At 55.8% G+C, this 19,265-nt stretch overlaps 1 protein-coding gene across 1 annotated transcript in view; it reads left to right on the top strand.

Annotated features, from left to right (window-relative positions):
- Positions 1 to 19,265, top strand: part of Tbcd (tubulin folding cofactor D) — a 164,854-nt gene that overhangs the window by 145,084 nt on the left and 505 nt on the right. Inside the window, exons 30-37 of the mRNA XM_042696601.1 lie at positions 7,882 to 7,965; positions 8,464 to 8,622; positions 8,697 to 8,835; positions 12,304 to 12,425; positions 12,734 to 12,811; positions 17,028 to 17,117; positions 17,707 to 17,794; positions 18,480 to 18,589. Of these exons, the coding sequence (XP_042552535.1) occupies positions 7,882 to 7,965; positions 8,464 to 8,622; positions 8,697 to 8,835; positions 12,304 to 12,425; positions 12,734 to 12,811; positions 17,028 to 17,117; positions 17,707 to 17,794; positions 18,480 to 18,589 (870 nt within the window). The remainder of the gene's footprint in view (positions 1 to 7,881; positions 7,966 to 8,463; positions 8,623 to 8,696; positions 8,836 to 12,303; positions 12,426 to 12,733; positions 12,812 to 17,027; positions 17,118 to 17,706; positions 17,795 to 18,479; positions 18,590 to 19,265) is intronic.

The following is a 19,265-nucleotide window of genomic DNA, read 5'->3' on the forward strand; positions in this document are numbered from 1 at the left end:
TCTGTCTCTGTGTGTCTGCGTGTGCATGTGTGTGTGTCTGTCTCTGTGTGTCTCTGTGTGCGTGTGCATGTGTGTGTGTCTCTGTCTCTGTGTGTCTCTGTGTGGGTGTGCATGTGTGTGTCTGTCTCTGTGTGTCTCTGTGTGCGTGTGCATGTGTGTGTGTCTGTCTCTGTGTGTCTCTGTGCTTGTGCATGTGTGTGTCTGTCTGTCTCTGTGTGTCTCTGTGTGCGTGTGCATGTGTGTGTGTCTGTCTCTGTGTGTCTCTGTGTGCGTGTGCATGCGTGTGTCTGTCTGTCTCTGTGTGTCTCTGTGTGCGTGTGCATGTGTGTGTGTCTGTCTCTGTGTGTCTCTGTGTGCGTGTGCATGTGTGTGTGTCTGTCTGTGTGTCTCTGTGTGCGTGTGCATGTGTGTGTGTGTCTGTCTCTGTGTGTCTCTGTGTGCGTGTGCATGTGTGTGTGTGTGTGTGTCTCTGTGTGTCTCTGTGTGCGTGTGCATGTGTGTGTGTGTGTCTGTCTCTGTGTGCGTGTGCATGTGTGTGTGTCTGTCTGTCTCTGTGTGTCTCTGTGTGCGTGTGCATGTGTGTGTCTGTCTGTCTCTGTGTGTCTCTGTGTGCGTGTGCATGTGTGTGTGTGTGTGTCTGTCTCTGTGTGCGTGTGCATGTGTGTGTGTGTGTGTCTCTGTCTCTGTGTGTCTCTGTGCGTGTGCATGTGTGTGTGTGTCTGTCTGTGTCTCTGTGTGCGTGTGCATGTGTGTGTGTGTCTGTCTCTGTGTGTCTCTGTGTGCGTGTGCATGTGTGTGTCTGTCTGTCTCTGTGTGTCTCTGTGTGCGTGTGCATGTGTGTGTGTCTGTCTGTGTGTCTCTGTGTGCGTGTGCATGTGTGTGTGTCTGTCTCTGTCTCTGTGTGTCTCTGTGTGCGTGTGCATGTGTGTGTCTGTCTGTCTCTGTGTGTCTCTGTGTGCGTGTGCATGTGTGTGTGTGTGTCTCTGTCTCTGTGCGTGTGCATGTGTGTGTCTGTGTGTCTCTGTGTGCGTGTGCATGTGTGTGTGTCTGTCTGTCTCTGTGTCTCTGTGTGCGTGTGCATGTGTGTCTGTCTGTCTGTGTGTCTGTGTGCGTGTGCATGTGTGTGTGTCTGTCTCTGTGTGTCTGTGTGCGTGTGCATGTGTGTGTGTGTCTCTGTCTCTGTGTGCGTGTGCATGTGTGTGTCTCTGTCTCTGTGTGTCTCTGTGTGCGTGTGCATGTGTGTGTGTCTGTGTGTCTCTGTGTGCGTGTGCATGTGTGTGTGTCTGTCTCTGTCTCTGTGTGTCTCTGTGTGCGTGTGCATGTGTGTGTGTGTCTCTGTCTCTGTGTGTGTGTGTGTGTGTGTCTCTGTCTCTGTGCGTGTGCATGTGTGTGTGTGTCTGTCTGTGTGTCTCTGTGTGCGTGTGCATGTGTGTGTCTGTCTGTCTCTGTGTGTCTCTGTGTGTGTGTGCATGTGTGTGTGTCTGTCTCTGTGTGTCTGTGTGCGTGTGCATGTGTGTGTGTGTGTCTGTCTCTGTGTGCGTGTGCATGTGTGTGTGTGTCTGTCTCTGTGTGTCTCTGTGCATGTGTGTGTGTGTGTGTGTGCGTGCGCCACCACTGTGCATCTCTTACTTGTGCTTTCTTGGAGACTGAGCAGTGTTTTTACAGGACAATAGGAAGGAAGCTGGCTTTCTGGTGATTGAAAGTTAATAGAAAAGAAAGAAGGGCGTGCCACTCTATGTATGGGCTGTTTGGGCCTTATTTTTGTGGTTGCTGCTGTTGTTTGTTTGTTTTTCAGTCCTAGGATTTAAACTCAGGGCTGTGTGCAGACCTTTTGGATTTAGTTATTTAGATTGTAGTTACCTTAATTTTTTTTGTCTGGCTGGCCTAAACTATAACCCCTCACTCCCCGCATAACTGGGATGGCAAGTATGCCACCGTGGCCAGCATTTTTGTTTAGGTAGGGTCTTTTGGCCTGAGCTGGCCTTGAACCGAGATCTTGCCATTCTCCATCTCCTAAGTAGTGAGGAGCCTAGGCCTGAGCCATTGCAGCCATCCTGGGCCTTGTTTCTGTACTTGATTGTTCTTCCTTATCCTCTCACCTTGCTTTCATTGTGGAAGCCTTGGCAACCTAGACATTCAGCACACACTAGAGAGAGAGGTCCTAATGCTCTAGACACTCAGCACACACTAGACAGAGAGGTCCTAACGCTCTAGACACTCAGCACACACGAGAGAGAGAGGTCCTAATGCTCTAGACACTCAGCACACACTAGAGAGAGAGGTCCTAACACTCTAGACACTCAGCACACACGAGAGAGAGAGAGGTCCTAACACTCTAGACACTCAGCACACACTAGACAGAGAGGTCCTAACACTCTAGACACTCAGCACACACTAGAGAGGTCCTAACACTCTAGACACTCAGCACACACTAGAGAGGTCCTAACGCTCTAGACACTCAGCACACACTAGAGAGAGAGGTCCTAACACTCTAGACACTCAGCACACACGAGAGAGAGAGGTCCTAACACTCTAGACACTCAGCACACACTAGAGAGGTCCTAACACTCTAGACACTCAGCACACACTAGAGAGAGAGGTCCTAACGCTCTAGACACTCAGCACACAGTAGAGAGAGAGGTCCTAACGCTCTAGACACTCAGCACACACTAGAGAGAGAGGTCCTAACGCTCTAGACACTCAGCACACACTAGACAGAGAGGTCCTAACGCTCTAGACACTCAGCACACACGAGAGAGAGAGGTCCTAACACTCTAGACACTCAGCACACACGAGAGAGAGAGGTCCTAACGCTCTAGACACTCAGCACACACGAGAGAGAGAGGTCCTAACGCTCTAGACACTCAGCACACACTAGACAGAGAGGTCCTAACGCTCTAGACACTCAGCACACACGAGAGAGAGAGGTCCTAACGCTCTAGACACTCAGCACACACTAGACAGAGAGGTCCTAACGCGCTAGACACTCAGCACACACGAGAGAGAGAGGTCCTAACACTCTAGACACTCAGCACACACTAGAGAGGTCCTAACACTCTAGACACTCAGCACACACTAGAGAGAGAGGTCCTAACACTCTAGACACTCAGCACACACTAGAGAGAGAGGTCCTAACGCTCTAGACACTCAGCACACACTAGACAGAGAGGTCCTAACGCTCTAGACACTCAGCACACACGAGAGAGAGAGGTCCTAACACTCTAGACACTCAGCACACACTAGAGAGAGAGGTCCTAACGCTCTAGACACTCAGCACACACGAGAGAGAGAGGTCCTAACGCTCTAGACACTCAGCACACACGAGAGAGAGAGGTCCTAACGCTCTAGACACTCAGCACACACGAGAGAGAGAGGTCCTAACGCTCTAGACACTCAGCACACACGAGAGAGAGAGGTCCTAACGCTCTAGACACTCAGCACACACGAGAGAGAGAGGTCCTAACACTCTAGACACTCAGCACACACGAGAGAGAGAGGTCCTAACGCTCTAGACACTCAGCACACACTAGAGAGGTCCTAACACTCTAGACACTCAGCACACACTAGAGAGAGAGGTCCTAACACTCTAGACACTCAGCACACACTAGAGAGAGAGGTCCTAACGCTCTAGACACTCAGCACACACGAGAGAGAGAGGTCCTAATGCTCTAGACACTCAGCACACACGAGAGAGAGAGGTCCTAACGCTCTAGACACTCAGCACACACTAGAGAGGTCCTAACGCTCTAGACACTCAGCACACACTAGACAGAGAGGTCCTAACGCTCTAGACACTCAGCACACACTAGACAGAGAGGTCCTAACACTCTAGACACTCAGCACACACTAGAGTTAGAGGTCCTAACGCTCTAGACACTCAGCACACACGAGAGAGAGAGGTCCTAACGCTCTAGACACTCAGCACACACGAGAGAGAGAGGTCCTAACGCTCTAGACACTCAGCACACACGAGAGAGAGAGGTCCTAACACTCTAGACACTCAGCACACACTAGAGAGAGAGGTCCTAACGCTCTAGACACTCAGCACACACGAGAGAGAGAGGTCCTAACGCTCTAGACACTCAGCACACACTAGACAGAGAGGTCCTAACGCTCTAGACACTCAGCACACACTAGAGAGAGAGAGGTCCTAACACTCTAGACACTCAGCACACACGAGAGAGAGAGGTCCTAACGCTCTAGACACTCAGCACACACTAGAGAGAGAGGTCCTAACACTCTAGACACTCAGCACACACTAGAGAGAGAGGTCCTAACGCTCTAGACACTCAGCACACACGAGAGAGAGAGGTCCTAACGCTCTAGACACTCAGCACACACGAGAGAGAGAGGTCCTAACGCTCTAGACACTCAGCACACACTAGACAGAGAGGTCCTAACGCTCTAGACACTCAGCACACACTAGAGAGGTCCTAACACTCTAGACACTCAGCACACACTAGAGAGGTCCTAACGCTCTAGACACTCAGCACACACTAGAGAGAGAGGTCCTAACGCTCTAGACACTCAGCACACACTAGAGAGGTCCTAACACTCTAGACACTCAGCACACACTAGAGAGGTCCTAACACTCTAGACACTCAGCACACACTAGAGAGAGAGGTCCTAACGCTCTAGACACTCAGCACACACTAGAGAGGTCCTAACGCTCTAGACACTCAGCATACACTAGAGAGGTCCTAAAGCTCTGTTTGTTTTGTTCAAATGAAAATGGCAGTACTGACCAAAGCTATCTATAAATTCAATACCCAAATTCAATTCAAATGCAGTATCCATCAAAATCCCAACAACATTTTCCAGTGATATAGAAGAAGCAATCCAAAAATTCATATGGAATAATAGAACACCCAAATTGCAAAAACAGTCCTTAGCAGGACAGTGTAACTCTTATTATAATGATGTAGTTATAAAACCAGCTTGGTGCTGGCACAAGCATCGACTTGAGAACTAATGGAATAGAAGACCCAGAAACGAGCCCTCATACCTACTGGACCTAATATTTGATCAGGGGGCAGAAAACAGAAAGAAAACTCTTCAACAAATGGTGCTGGAAGAATTGGCTAGACAGATGAAGAAAACTGAAATTAGATACTAATGTATCTCCCTGCACCAGAATCAACTCCAAAAAGATCAGAGTCCTCAATGTAAGAACAGGTACCCTGAAAATATTACAGGAAGGGATAGGGGAAATACTAAGGCTCCTAGTCACAGTTTGAAACTTGTTAACTAATCCTGAATCAGCTGGGTGCCGGTAGCTCAAGCCTGTAATTCTAGCTACTCATGAGGCTGAGATCTGAGGATCAGCCTTGGCAGGAAAGTTTGTGAGACTCTTATTTCCAATTAACCACCAGAACACCAGAAGTGGCGCTGTGGGTCAAGTGGTAGAGTGCTAGCCTTGAGCTGAAGAGCTGAGGGACAGCACCCAGGCCCAGAGTTCAAGCCCCGTGACCCCCCCCCCCCCAAAAAAAAGATCCAGAATCACAACAAATCAGAAATACTGAATAAACGAAATCACATCAAAATGAACAGTTTCTGCATGGCAAAGGACATTAGCTAGCAAGATAAATAAAAAGCCCATAGAATGGGAGAAGATCTTTATTAGCTATGCATCAGACAAGGGCCTCATATCTAAAATATACTCAGAGCTCAAAAAATTGAACCTCCCCAAAGCGACAACCCAATTAGTAAATGGGCTAAAGACTTAAAGAGAGACTTCTCCGAAGAAGAAATAAGAATAGCCGTTTTACACGTGAAAGGATGTTTGTCATCATCTGGCCATATAAGAAATGCAAATCAATATTGAGATTCTACCTCACCCCAGTTAGAATGGCCATTATCAAGAAAACTAATAACAGTTGCTCTCTGGGATGTGGCCAAAAGGGAATGCTACTATACTGTTGGCGGGAATGTCAGCTTGTTGAACCGCTCTGGAAAGCAGTCTGGAGGTTCCTCAAAAGACTAAACATAGGGGCTGGGAAAGTAGCTCAGTGGTAGAGTGCGTGCCTTGCATGCATGAGGCCCTGGGTTCGATTCCTCAGCACCACATAAGCAAAAAGAAAAAAAAGCCGGAAGTGGCACTGTGGCTCAAGTGGCAGAGCATTAGCCTTGAGCTGAAGAGCTGAGGGACAGCGCCCAGGCCCAGAGTTCAGGCCCCACAACCAGACCAAAAAAAAAGACTAAACATAGAATTTCCCTATGACCCAGCAATCTCATTTCTAGGCATCTGTCCAATTGACCACCAACACTAAAGCTACCAGCACAACCGTGTTCATTGCAGTATTGTTTACCAAGCCAAGAACCCTTTAGTGGATGAACGGATCAGGAATTTGTGATATGTATACATAGTGGGATTCTATGTGTCCATCAGAAAGAATGATATTGCCCCATTTGTAAGGAAATGGGAAGATTTGGAAAACATTATACTAAGCGAAGTAAATCAGACCCAAAGAAACAGGATGTATGGTTTCCCTCATTTGTAATAACTAGAATGTGCCTATAAATATACAAGTAAACCCAATGATAGTAAAAGACAAATAATTACACCTGGATATGATTAACCAGCAATCTAAAGACTTGTTCTCACACAGTGAGAACAAAGAAGGGTATTCTTAGGAGAGGATTATAAGGCTCAATAGCTATGTGCATAAGGTCAAATAAAATAATACTTATCAAAATGAACCCCAAGACATGGGGTTCCTCCTCCCCCCCCTCCCCCTCCTCTCCCTCTCCCTCCCCCTCCTCTCCCCTTCCTCCCCGTCCTCTGCCTTCCCCTCCCCCCTCCTTCCCTCCTCCTCCCCCTCCTCCTCCCCCTCCTCCTCCCTTCCCTCCTCCTCCCTTCCCCTTCCTCCCCCTCCCCCTCCCCCTCCTCCCCCTCCTCCTCCTCCTCCCTTCCCACCTCCCTTCCCTCCTCCTCCCCCTCCCCCCTCCTCCTCCTCCCCTTTTCCCTTTGGTTTATTCTCTTCTGTGGCTGTTTTTTAAATTTCTGTGCCCTTTGTCTTGTACATGAGTTTATCTGGAGAGTGGAAGGGAAAGCACAGACAGGGGACAAAGGGTGAATGAATTCAGCGGCGAAACCCACTGACACTGTTAGAAGTGATCGATGTAACTTCAGGGGTGGCAAGTCAAGAGAAAACCTGAGCGGGGGGCGGGGGGGCACTGCTGACAAGGAAATGTACCCCTGTCCCTTTCACCTGGAACCTCTGTACGCCACCTTTACAGTCAAATTAGAAGTGAGCTCTGCTGGCCTCACCAACCCTGGAGTCCTCTCAGACATGGGGGGGATTAGTAGGGTCCTGTGGCTGTTTTCTGCCCCGCCCGCGCGTCCTAGCTACAGCATGGCCGCAGCGTCCCACCGGGCTGCTCTCCCGCCTTCCCGTTAGCATCTGGCAGGCCAGCCATGCCCATTCCATAGTGGCTGTCAGGGGCCCAGCCTTTGTGGGGAGACCCTGTGGGGCTGGCCTTAGCTCGTACAGCGTGGGAAGTGGTGTTTTGCCTGTGTGTGCACTCACAGCTCTGTTGGGACTCGTCCAGGCTCTGCAGGCATGAAGCATGAAGCCTCTTGCTTGCTGCAGTGCATGAGACAGAACATGAAGCCTGCCAGCGGCTGGCCCTGGGTTTTGCTGACACTTTTTACTGAAGTGGGATTTCTGTAATCTCCGAAACTCACCCTGGGACGGAGCCTGTGTGTGGCCGGCAGGTCTCCCCGGCCATTGCCACAGAGCGTGGGGAACCTGGGCGGTTCTTGGGAACTTCCTCCCACAGGGGGCCTGTTCTGCCTGCTGTCAGCCCGTGTGGTGGCTGGGTGGGCACAGTGGAGCCCCAGTCCTACGCTGACCCTCACCATGTGTCCTTGTCCTGCAGTGTCCGTGAGGCGGCCATGACCGGCATATTGGACCTGGTGCTCCTGTTGGTGCAGGTGCAGCCCTCCCTGCTTGAGGCCCCTGTGTGAGTACGGGCCAGGCCAGCCTGGACAGCGCCCCGTGGGCACCTGTGCATCTTCTGGGATGGGCCTCTCAGTCCGTTTTCCTGACCCCCACAGCCTGTGGGCCTGCCCTGCCTGTGGGGATGGCCTCGCACAGCGCTGGCGGGCGAGGCCGGGACCGCCGCCGGGCTCCTTCGAGGACGGGCTGCCATTACCCCAGCTGTCCTTACAGCGGGGGCTTTTCCCCAAGGCCTTGGGTTCTGCCTGTCAGTGTCTGGTCTTCAGTTCCTGACCGCTCTGGACCCCTCCTCTTCTCCTCTGTCTTTCCTGTACTTCATTTTGTCCTGTGCCCTCTTCTTAGCCTGACTTTCCATCCCTTCCTGCTCCCCTCCAGCTGCAGGCCCATCCGTCTTTTAGCTCTGACTTCTTCCTTCCCAAGGCCTCAGCAGCCTTCTGTGCCGTGGCTCCGGGATGCGGCGGCAGGCCTGGCGTGCTGATGGGCTCCCGCTGTTCGCCCTTAGGTGTGAGAGCTTTCTGTGCTCACTCGCCCGGCAGGCCAGCGAGAAGATTGACCGGGTTCGTGCTCATGCTGCCCGTGTGTTTGTGACGCTCCTGCATTTTGACAGCCCCCCCATCCCCCACGTGCCCCACCGCGGGGAGCTGGAGGCGCTGTTTCCCAGGTAGGACTGCTGGGCGCCCTACCACCCCTCACCCAGGGTCCTTGCAGCACCCTGAGGATCGCCACTTCTTTCAGATCCGCCATGGCCTCTGTGAACTGGAACGCCCCTTCGCAGGCATTCCCTCTCATCACCCAGCTCCTGGGGCTGCCCACCTACCGCCACCACGTGCTGCTGGGGCTGGCAGTGTCTGTGGGCGGCTTGACGGAATCGACGGTGAGGGGGACGGGTGTGGCGGGTGGGAGCTTGGCCCCCGCCTCGGGCAGTGCGTGCGTGTGCTCCCAGCAGGCAGGCTGCATGGCCGCTGGGCCAGCGTCTGTCTCCCGGGGGGTTGGCCCCTGCCTTTCTGCACCCCCCTGTCATTTGGCTGTGGTCAGGAGTCCGGCTTCTGCCCGTGTCCTGAGGGGCTCTGGAAACCAGCTCTTGTGTGGCTGAGCCTGGGAAAGGCAGAGCCTGCATTTTCAGTAAAGATGGTTGTATTCTGGGGCCACAGCCCTGGACCCACCATGGGTTATCTATGTAGGTAGAGTGGCATCCATGCTTTCGGCCTCTGGTGGCCTCGATGCTGGCGGACATGGTGCTTGAAAGGCAGGACACAGGACTAGTTAGGGACCTGTTTCTCCAAGATGCTGAAATTTTGGTGTCATTGTAAATGAGTACTTTGTAGCCGACGATTCCAAGTCTATGAAGAGCAATTGTTTTTCTTACGGAAATTTGAAATAAGCTTGCAGAGAAGGGTAGGCCCGCTGCCATCCACTAGCTGCTGGCTTCCACCTGTCTGATCCGCCTCTGCCACACACCCTGAGCACGAGCACACTGGTGCTCTCAGGAGGAGGAGCTTTTACACCCATTCCAGAGCTCCGTCCTCCGCTCATGTCTGCCTGCTCTCCTCCTCCTCTGTCTGTCTGCCTGCTCTCCTCCTCCTCTGTCTGTCTGCCTGCTCTCCTCCTCCTCCTCTGCCTGTCTGCTCTCCTCCTCCTCCTCCTCTGTCTGTCTGCCTGCTCTCCTCCTCCTCCTCTGCCTGTCTGCTCTCCTCCTCCTCCTCCTCTGCCTGTTTGCTCTCCTCCTCCTCCTCCTCTGTCTGTCTGCTCTCCTCCTCCTCCTCCTCCTCTGCCTGTCTGCTCTCCTCCTCCTCCTCCTCTGCCTGTCTGCTCTCCTCCTCCTCCTCCTCTGTCTGTCTGTCTGCTCTCCTCCTCCTCCTCTGTCTGTCTGCTCTCCTCCTCCTCCTCCTCTGCCTGTCTGCTCTCCTCCTCCTCCTCCTCTGTCTGTCTGCTCTCCTCCTCCTCCTCCTCTGCCTGTCTGCTCTCCTCCTCCTCCTCCTCTGTCTGTCTGCCTGCTCTCCTCCTCCTCCTCTGCCTGTCTGCTCTCCTCCTCCTCCTCCTCTGCCTGTTTGCTCTCCTCCTCCTCCTCTGTCTGTCTGCTCTCCTCCTCCTCCTCCTCTGTCTGTCTGTCTGCTCTCCTCCTCCTCCTCTGTCTGTCTGCTCTCCTCCTCCTCCTCCTCTGTCTGTCTGTTTGCTCTCCTCCTCCTCCTCCTCTGTCTGTCTGTCTGCTCTCCTCCTCCTCCTGTCTGTCTGCTCTCCTCCTCCTCCTCCTCTGCCTGTCTGCTCTCCTCCTCCTCCTCCTCTGCCTGTCTGCTCTCCTCCTCCTCCTCCTCTGCCTGTTTGCTCTCCTCCTCCTCCTCCTCTGTCTGTCTGCTCTCCTCCTCCTCCTCCTCCTCTGCCTGTCTGCTCTCCTCCTCCTCCTCCTCTGCCTGTCTGCTCTCCTCCTCCTCCTCCTCTGTCTGTCTGTCTGCTCTCCTCCTCCTCCTCTGTCTGTCTGCTCTCCTCCTCCTCCTCCTCTGCCTGTCTGCTCTCCTCCTCCTCCTCCTCTGTCTGTCTGCTCTCCTCCTCCTCCTCCTCTGTCTGTCTGCTCTCCTCCTCCTCCTCCTCTGTCTGTCTGCTCTCCTCCTCCTCCGCCTGTCTGCTCTCCTCCTCCTCCTCCTCTGTCTGTCTGCTCTCCTCCTCCTCCTCCTCTGTCTGTCTGCTCTCCTCCTCCTCGTCTGTCTGCTCTCCTCCTCCTCCTCCTCTGCCTGTCTGCTCTCCTCCTCCTCCTCCTCTGTCTGTCTGCTCTCCTCCTCCTCCTCTGTCTGTCTGCTCTCCTCCTCCTCCTCCTCTGCCTGTTTGCTCTCCTCCTCCTCCTCCTCTGTCTGTCTGCTCTCCTCCTCCTCCTCTGCCTGTTTGCTCTCCTCCTCCTCCTCTGTCTGTCTGCTCTCCTCCTCCTCCTCTGTCTGTCTGCTCTCCTCCTCCTCCTCTGTCTGTCTGCTCTCCTCCTCCTCCTCCTGTCTGTCTGCTCTCCTCCTCCTCCTGTCTGTCTGCTCTCCTCCTCCTCCTCTGCCTGTTTGCTCTCCTCCTCCTCCTCTGTCTGTCTGCTCTCCTCCTCCTCCTGTCTGTCTGCTCTCCTCCTCCTCCTCTGTCTGTCTGCTCTCCTCCTCCTCCTCCTCTGTCTGTCTGCTCTCCTCCTCCTCCTCTGCCTGTCTGCTCTCCTCCTCCTCCTCCTCCTCTGCCTGTCTGTCTGCTCTCCTCCTCCTCCTCTGCCTGTCTGCCAGCTCTCCTCCTCCTCCTCTGCCTGTCTGTCTGCTCTCCTCCTCCTCCTCTGCCTGTCTGTCTGCTCTCCTCCTCCTCCTCTGCCTGTCTGTCTGCTCTCCTCCTCCTCCTCCTCTGTCTGTCTGCTCTCCTCCTCCTCCTCTGCCTGTCTGCTCTCCTCCTCCTCCTCCTCCTCTGCCTGTCTGTCTGCTCTCCTCCTCCTCCTTTGCCTGTCTGCTCTCCTCCTCCTCCTGTCTGTCTGCTCTCCTCCTCCTCCTCTGTCTGTCTGCTCTCCTCCTCCTCCTCCTCCTCTGCCTGTCTGTCTGCTCTCCTCCTCCTCCTCCTCCTCTGCCTGTCTGTCTGCTCTCCTCCTCCTCCTCTGCCTGTCTGTCTGCTCTCCTCCTCCTCCTCTGCCTGTCTGCCAGCTCTCCTCCTCCTCCTCTGCCTGTCTGTCTGCTCTCCTCCTCCTCCTCTGCCTGTCTGTCTGCTCTCCTCCTCCTCTGCCTGTCTGTCTGCTCTCCCCCTCCTCCTCCTCTGTCTGTCTGCTCTCCTCCTCCTCCTCTGCCTGTCTGTCTGCTCTCCTCCTCCTCCTCTGTCTGCTCTCCTCCTCCTCCTCCTCCTCTGCCTGTCTGTCTGCTCTCCTCCTCCTCCTCCTCCTCTGCCTGTCTGTCTGCTCTCCTCCTCCTCCTCTGTCTGTCTGCTCTCCTCTTCCTCCTCTGTCTGTCTGCTCTCCTCCTCCTCTGTCTGTCTGCTCTCCTCCTCCTCCTCTGTCTGTCTGCTCTCCTCCTCCTCCTCTGTCGGCTCTCCTCCTCCTCCTCCTCCTCCTCTGCCTGTCTGCCTGCTCTCCTCCTCCTCTGCATGTCTGCCTGCTCTCCTCCTCCTCCTCTGCATGTCTGCCTGCCTCTTCCTCCTCCTTGTGAAGGTGGTGGTGGGGGGGGGCGGGGCAGAGCTGGGCTCTGGCTGTACTGTCTAGGTTCTGACCCAATGTGGGCCTCTGGCCACTGAGCACCTGCAGGATGCTCGTCTTTGTAGACCAGGGTCATTTCAGCTTGGTGGCAGTCATGTAACCATCAGTCACTAGCCAGTCAGCTTTGTCTTTACCTGTAGCTTCTTGGTGTTACAGGTCAGGCATTCCACTCAGAGCCTCTTTGAGTACATGAAGGGGATTCAGAGAGACCCACAAGCCCTGGGGGCCTTTGCTGAGAGCATCCTGCGCGTCTTTGAGGACAACCTCCTGAATGACCGGTAGGTGGCGCCTGTCTCCAGAGGCCCAGGGCACGGCTGCAGGAGGCTCGCTGGGCCCTCTTCCCACTGGCTCTTTTGGTAGAAAATGGATGTTTCTGTGTGGGGGAAGGACGGCTCCAGGCGCCACGTTGGCAGCCTCAAGGTGGAGCAGGTCTCTGAGAAGCAGCACTTTTGACCTCAGCATTGGTAGTATGTACAGGAACTGGTGGTAGCCCTCACCAGGAAGCTACGCGTGAAGTGTGTCCGGAAGCCCTGGGGCCTCCGTCTGCCCCGGGGGCCTTACCATGCTTGCTGTATTCTCCCCTCAGGGTATCTGTATCACTACTGAAGATGTTGGACCAAATGCTGGCCAATGGGTGCTTTGACATTTTCACCACTGAGGAAAAGTAAGATCTCTTCAGGGCTTGCTGGTTGGTAACGCCCATGTCACCCATGTTTTAGTCTTACTCATATTTGTTTGTGTGTTCTGTTAGTTTTGGGGCTTGAACTCGGGGCCTGGGCTCTGTTCCTGAGCTCTTTTGCTGAAGGCTAGTGCTGTACCACTTGAGTCAGTGCACCACTTCTGGATTTCTAGTGGTTAATTAGAGATCAGAGTCTCATGGACTTTCCTGCCCAGGCTGGTTTCAAAACATGATCCTCAGATCTCGGCCTTCTGAGTAGCTAGGATGACAGGTGTGAGCCTGGCTGTTCACATTTTGACACAGAATCTTGCTGTGCTGCCTAGGCTGGCCTTGAATTCACAAGCCTGCGCCTCAGGCTCCAGAAGAGCTGGGATGCAACCAGCTCACATCTTAAAGACAAAGTACTCCTATCGGACGTGGGAGGTAGTTCCCAAGGGCTCTGGAGTCAGTTTTGTCAGGTAGACAGGCACTTGCCGTCTAGGTGGAAGGTAGACTTGGGCAGGGGAGGTGGCCTGTTGGCCAAGGCTCTCCATCTGGGCCACTCTGGGAGCACTGGAGGCTGAAGCGTCAGAGCCCCCGGCTGCGTGGCAGAGGGGAGGTGCGAGAGCAGGGCGGTGGGAGGCTGGGTGCAGCCCCTGTGCTGTGGGGCGGGCAAGCCCGGCCTAGGGCCACGGGGTCTCTGGTGGCTGCGTCCCGCCGCCTGCGCCATGCATGCGGCGGTCACCACTACCGTGTGATGTCCTGTCCAGGAGCGCTGACACGGCTTGGGTGCTGGGCTGGCTTTGTCAGTAAATGTGCTCCTTAGGGGCATGTTTCTTGCTTCCTCGCGACCCCAGACACTGGGTCTTCTGTGTTCCGTGGAGGTTCTCGAGCCCCCACGGGCACACCGTTTACCAGGGAGCAGGCCTCCCTCTGACTGCTTTTGAATGGTCAAGTGGCACCATGGCAGCTGGTTTCCCACTGCCAAAGTCATCTCATTCCGATTTTTCTGCCCACACTAGGGAGCTGTGGAGAGTTTGCCTGTCACCTCTTGGGTGGCTCTTTCTCTGGCTTGGAGTGGTGAGCCTGTGTTTGCAGGCGGATGAGAACTCAGATGAGCCTTCAAGGCCTGGGGGCACTGGTGCCTCTGTTGCTCTGCCCCAGATCCCCGTGCGCATTGTACACCCAGGGCTGGCGTCTGCCGCAGATGCCTGCGCGTGTTGTACACCCAGGGCTGGCGTCTGCCGCAGATCCCTGCATGTGTTGTGCACCCAGGGCTGGCGTCTGCCCCAGATGCCTGCATGTGTTGTACACCCAGGGCTGGCGTCTGCCCCAGATGCCCACGCGTGTTGTACACCCAGGGCTGGCGTCTGCCACAGATGCCCGTGCGTGTTGTACACTCAGGGCTGGTGTCTGCCGCAGATGCCTGCGCGTGTTGTGCACCCAGGGCTGGTGTCTGCCGCAGATGCCTGCGCGTGTTGTGCACCCAGGGCTGGTGTCTGCCGTAGATCCCCGTGCGCATTGTACACCCAGGGCTGGCATCTGCCGCAGATCCCTGCGCGTGTTGTGCACCCAGGGCTGGTGTCTGCCGCAGATCCCTGCGCGTGTTGTGCACCCAGGGCTGGCGTCTGCCGCAGATCCCCGTGCGCGTTGTACACCCAGGGCTGGCGTCTGCCGCAGATGCCCGCGCGTGTTGTACACCCAGGGCTGGCGTCTGCCGCAGATCCCTGCGCGTGTTGTGCACCCAGGGCTGGTGTCTGCCGCAGATCCCTGCGCGTGTTGTGCACCCAGGGCTGGCGTCTGCCGCAGATCCCCGTGTTGTACACCCAGGGCTGGCGTCTGCTGCAGATGCCCACGCGTGTTGTGCACCCAGGGCTGGCGTCTGCCGCAGATCCCCGTGTTGTACACCCAGGGCTGGCGTCTGCCGCAGATGCCTGCGCGTGTTGTACACCCAGGGCTGGCGTCTGCCGCAGATCCCCGTGTTGTACACCCAGGGCTGGCGTCTGCCGCAGATGCCTGCGCGTGTTGTACACCCAGGGCTGGCGTCTGCCGCAGATGCCCGCGCGTGTTGTACACCCAGGGCTGGCGTCTGCCGCAGATGCCCACGCGCGTTGTGCACCCAGGGCTGGCGTCTGCCGCAGATGCCCACGCGTGTTGTGCACCCAGGGCTGGCGTCTGCCGCAGATCCCCGTGTTGTGCACCCAGGGCTGGCGTCTGCCGCAGATGCCCGCGCGTGTTGTGCACCCAGGGCTGGCGTCTGCCGCAGATCCCTGCGCGTGTTGTGCACCCAGGGCTGGCGTCTGCCGCAGATGCCTGCATGTGTTGTACACCCAGGGCTGGCGTCTGCCCCAGATGCCCACGCGTGTTGTACACTCAGGGCTGGCGTCTGCCGCAGATGCCTGTGCATGTTGTACACCCAGGGCTGGCGTCTGCCGCAGATGCCCACGCGTGTTGTACACCCAGGGCTGGCGTCTGCCGCAGATGCCCACGCGTGTTGTGCACCCAGGGCTGGCGTCTGCCGCAGATCCCCGTGTTGTACACCCAGGGCTGGCGTCTGCCGCAGATGCCCGCGCGTGTTGTACACCCAGGGCTGGCGTCTGCCGCAGATGCCTGTGCGTGTTGTACACCCAGGGCTGGCGTCTGCCGCAGATGCCCGCGCGTGTTGTGCACCCAGGGCTGGCGTCTGCCGCAGATGCCTGCGCGTGTTGTACACCCAGGGCTGGCGTCTGCCGCAGATGCCCACGCGCGTTGTACACCCAGGGCTGGCAATGGCTTTGGGCTTCTTCAGAGCCTGCTTTCTTAGGAATTTAGTTTAGTTCTTATAGGTGAAGGTGAATCTCCATTTTTGCTGGATGTCTTGGATGCTTTGTAATCTAGCAACTTCATTGGAGAAGTTTTTGCACTCATGGGCCTACCCAGCTTGGCTATAGATGTAAGAATTTAATGTACTGGGCGCCAGTGGCTCACACCTCTAATCTTAGCTAATCAGGAGGCTGAGATCTCAGGATCACGATTTAAAATCAGCCCAGACTGGAAAGTCTGTGAGATCAATATCCAGCTAACAACCAAAAACAGAGTGGGGAGGGAGAGAGAGAGGGAGAGAAAAAGAAAGACAAAAGGCCAGAAGAGGAGTTGTGGCTTCAGAGTTAGAGTGCTAGCTTAGGGACAGTGCCCAGGCTTGGAGTTCAAGCCCTAGGACGAGCACATGGAGGGGAAAGTGAATTTAAATGTCTTTTCTTGGTTTAAAAAATTTAAAACACGAAGTGGCGCTGTAGCTCAAGTGGTAGAGCGCTTGCCTTGAGCTGAAGAGCTGAGGGACAGCGCCCAGGCCCAGAGTTCAAGCCCCACAACCGACAAAAAAAAAAAAAAATTCAAAACACCCTGGGTGCCCATGGCTCACACATATAACCCTAGCTACTCAGGAGGCTGAGGATCATGGTTCTGAGCTAGCTGGGGCTCTTAGCTCCAAATAGCAAAAAGTTGAAGTGGAGGCATGGCTCAAGTGTATAGCAGTCCACTGGAGGTGGGGAGAGCGTAAGCCCCAGTAGGACATAAAAACAAAACAAAAAAACAGTGGAAAAGATACCTCCTGGGTTGACGTGCCTGAGGCCCTGTTCAGAGCTCCCCTGACATGCAGCTGAGCTGGAATACCGTGTGTTCGGAATACTGCTGGCCTGGGAAGCCGTAGGGTCCCTGGCATCCGAGGGGCTGGGGTGCAGAAAGGCCCCACAGAGCCCTGGGAAGCTTGGGTTAGGGCTTGGACAGTGGCTGTGCCGGGCATTAGTAGGCAGGTACCAGGGTGCCCACGGCCCTCAGCAGCGTGACATCCACCCTGCCCCGACAAGCTTCAGGGTCTGCAGAGGGACCTCTGGGTGCTCTGCCAGGGGACCGCGGTGCCCCCTTGGGCTGGGTGTGGTGGGAGTGGCTGTCATGGGCGGTGTGCCGCAGCCCCTGGTGGGTGGAGGTAGACAGAAGGCGCGCACCGCACGGTCTCAGCCAGCCACAGCCACCTGAGCGTCTGTGCCCACATGGAAGCCATGCTGAGGTCAGCCTGCTGTGCAGTGAGCACTGGCTGGCGAGGGTGGCGGTGGTCATCGGCAGGGACCCAGCGGGCATCTGCCCTCCAGGGATGTGGGACCGCAGCGCCAGTTCCTGTCAGCTGGCTGGCTGCTGTTCCTTGGTCGTGGCGGCTGTGCTCCAGAATAACCTGTTCTTCTTACAGCCACCCCTTCTGTGTACAGCTGCTTGCACTTTGTAAGGAGGAGATCAAGAAGTCCAAAGACATCCAGAAACTACGCTCAAGCATTGCAGTGTGAGTTCTACATGCTCCTGGCCTGTCAGCCTCTGAAGGGGCTTCATGGCTCCAAAGTCAGCTGTGCACGTAAGACGGCAGTAATTTACGTGGCCAGTGGGGTCCTTGCGGGGGCCAGCAGAAGGCTTGGACTGCCCAGCAGAGTGGGGTGTGCTCAGTGCTGTCCTGATGTGTGCAGCCCGCCCACCCCGGCCCTGGATGTTTTTCAGGCTTTGATCAGCAGAGCTCAGATGGTCTACTAGGTCACGCTGACCAGTGGCCAGTGCCTCAGTGGTCCCACAGGTTCCCAAGGGCCAGCGGGTCACCACGGGTCGGGTAGGCTCCTTGCTGATCTCTTCTGAGATGTCTCCCTGACTCGGGCTGCTTCCCTGTCTGGTATTCACACACACTGGTTCACATGGCACATGTGTGTACAGAAGTGTGTTCACAGGCACACAGGTGTACCCAGAGGCATGCCCATCATGGTGTGCATATGTGTACACTCATGCACGCATACATAGAGCTCTGGGCCGTGTGCTCCTGGGTCTCCTGTGCACTCAGCCTGTGAGCTGGCTGTGCAACCTCTGATCACCTGGTGGGCTTTCTGCAGGCTCTGTGGGATGGTGCAATTCCACGGCGACGTGAGGAACAAGGTCCTTCTGCAGCTCTTGCTTCTCCTCTGCCACTCATTCCCCGTGGTGAGTGTCTGCCTGGATCGTGGGCCACGTGGTCTCTGCCACCCATTCCCCGTGGAGAGCGTGTGCCTGGATCGTGGGCCACACCAGTGGCCTGCGCAGATGCGGGCTGTGTTGACGCAGGCGGCTCTGAAGTGGAGTGGGTGTGATGATATGCTGTGAAGAGGAGCCCCACGGCTGGGCCACCCCAGGTTTGGGGTCAGCTGCACTGTGTTATGGGGACAGAAAGGTGCTGCTGAGTGTGGCCTGCCAGCCCAGCCCCTGGACCCTGGAGCATTCCAGGCTGAGGCCAGTCCCAGTGGATACCGCCACACATCGAGACCCAGCTTTTACCTAGGATTAAATTTCTCAGGATTCCTTTTTCCCGTTAACCTTTAATCACCCAGACAGTGTTTTCCCAAAAGGTAGGAGTGGTTTCCAGGCGGAATGGTGGTGTGCCCGCTTACTCTACTTGGGACTGTGAGAAATGGTGGGCTAGAGCTAGCAGAGCGGGGAGCTGCTGCCGGGCGGGGAGCTGCCGCCGGGCGGGTGCCACCATGCCTGTGCTGGGGGAGTCCCTGCCTAGTTCTCGTCCTTCCCTCCACCACACATCCTTCGGTGGCCAGGGTCCAAGGCCAGCTCTGTTGAGGCACACCGACTCCCTGGATGGTACCATTTCCTCCTCCTGATAAGTCTCTCCCTGCTCCAGGTCCGGAAGTCGGCAGCAAGCCAGATCTATGAGATGGTGCTCACCTACAGCAACGTGGTGGCAGATGACGTTGTGGACGAGGTCATGCTTGTGCTCAGTGACACGGCCTGGTGAGTGGGCTCCGACCCAGTGATGCTCATCTTTCCCCATAGCTCCAAAGGGGAGGGGGAAAGGCCGGCACCTCCCGGGCTTGGAGCAGGGAAACACTCAGCATACAGTTTTCTCCCAGTCGTTGGCCGTGAGTGGTTCAGACCCCTGCCTCTCAGAAGCTGGTTGTGGTTCTCTTCCTGTAATGCCAGTCAGGCTCTGCTGTGGCTAAGGACCCCCCCCCCCCCCCCCCCCCCGGGATGTTGGGCTTCAGAAAAACAGAGAAAGAGAAAGCTGCTGGCTCTGGGCAGGACAGGTGGGCACCACCGGTCCTGGGCAGGTGCAGGCTCTCACACTCAGGTGACCGCAGCCACCGCTGCCATCCCTGTTTCCCTGTGAGGGTCCTGGGGTGCTGGGGAACAGGTTTCAGAGGTCACACTCTGGGTCAAAGCTGAAGTAGCTTAAGAAAATGCAGAGAAGGGACAGATGTCAGTCAGCAGTGCTTGGAGCTCCTTCCTGCCAGGGAATTCAGAGACCTCATCACAGAAGCATGGCTTTGCTCAGTAGTCACTGTCGGTACTGGATAGAGTGCAAAGGTTTCTGAAGCCCTTTGAGCAGAGCCGGGTGTCCCCCACGCTGTGTCTGGCTGGGCTCCCCAAGTCCGCCTTGGGCATCGGTCTGGAGCAGTGGAGCCTGCAC

Source organism: Dipodomys spectabilis, unplaced genomic scaffold, assembly GCF_019054845.1.
Source record: "Dipodomys spectabilis isolate Male_0828 unplaced genomic scaffold, ASM1905484v1 ptg000208l, whole genome shotgun sequence".
Classification (NCBI taxonomy): domain Eukaryota; kingdom Metazoa; phylum Chordata; class Mammalia; order Rodentia; family Heteromyidae; genus Dipodomys; species Dipodomys spectabilis.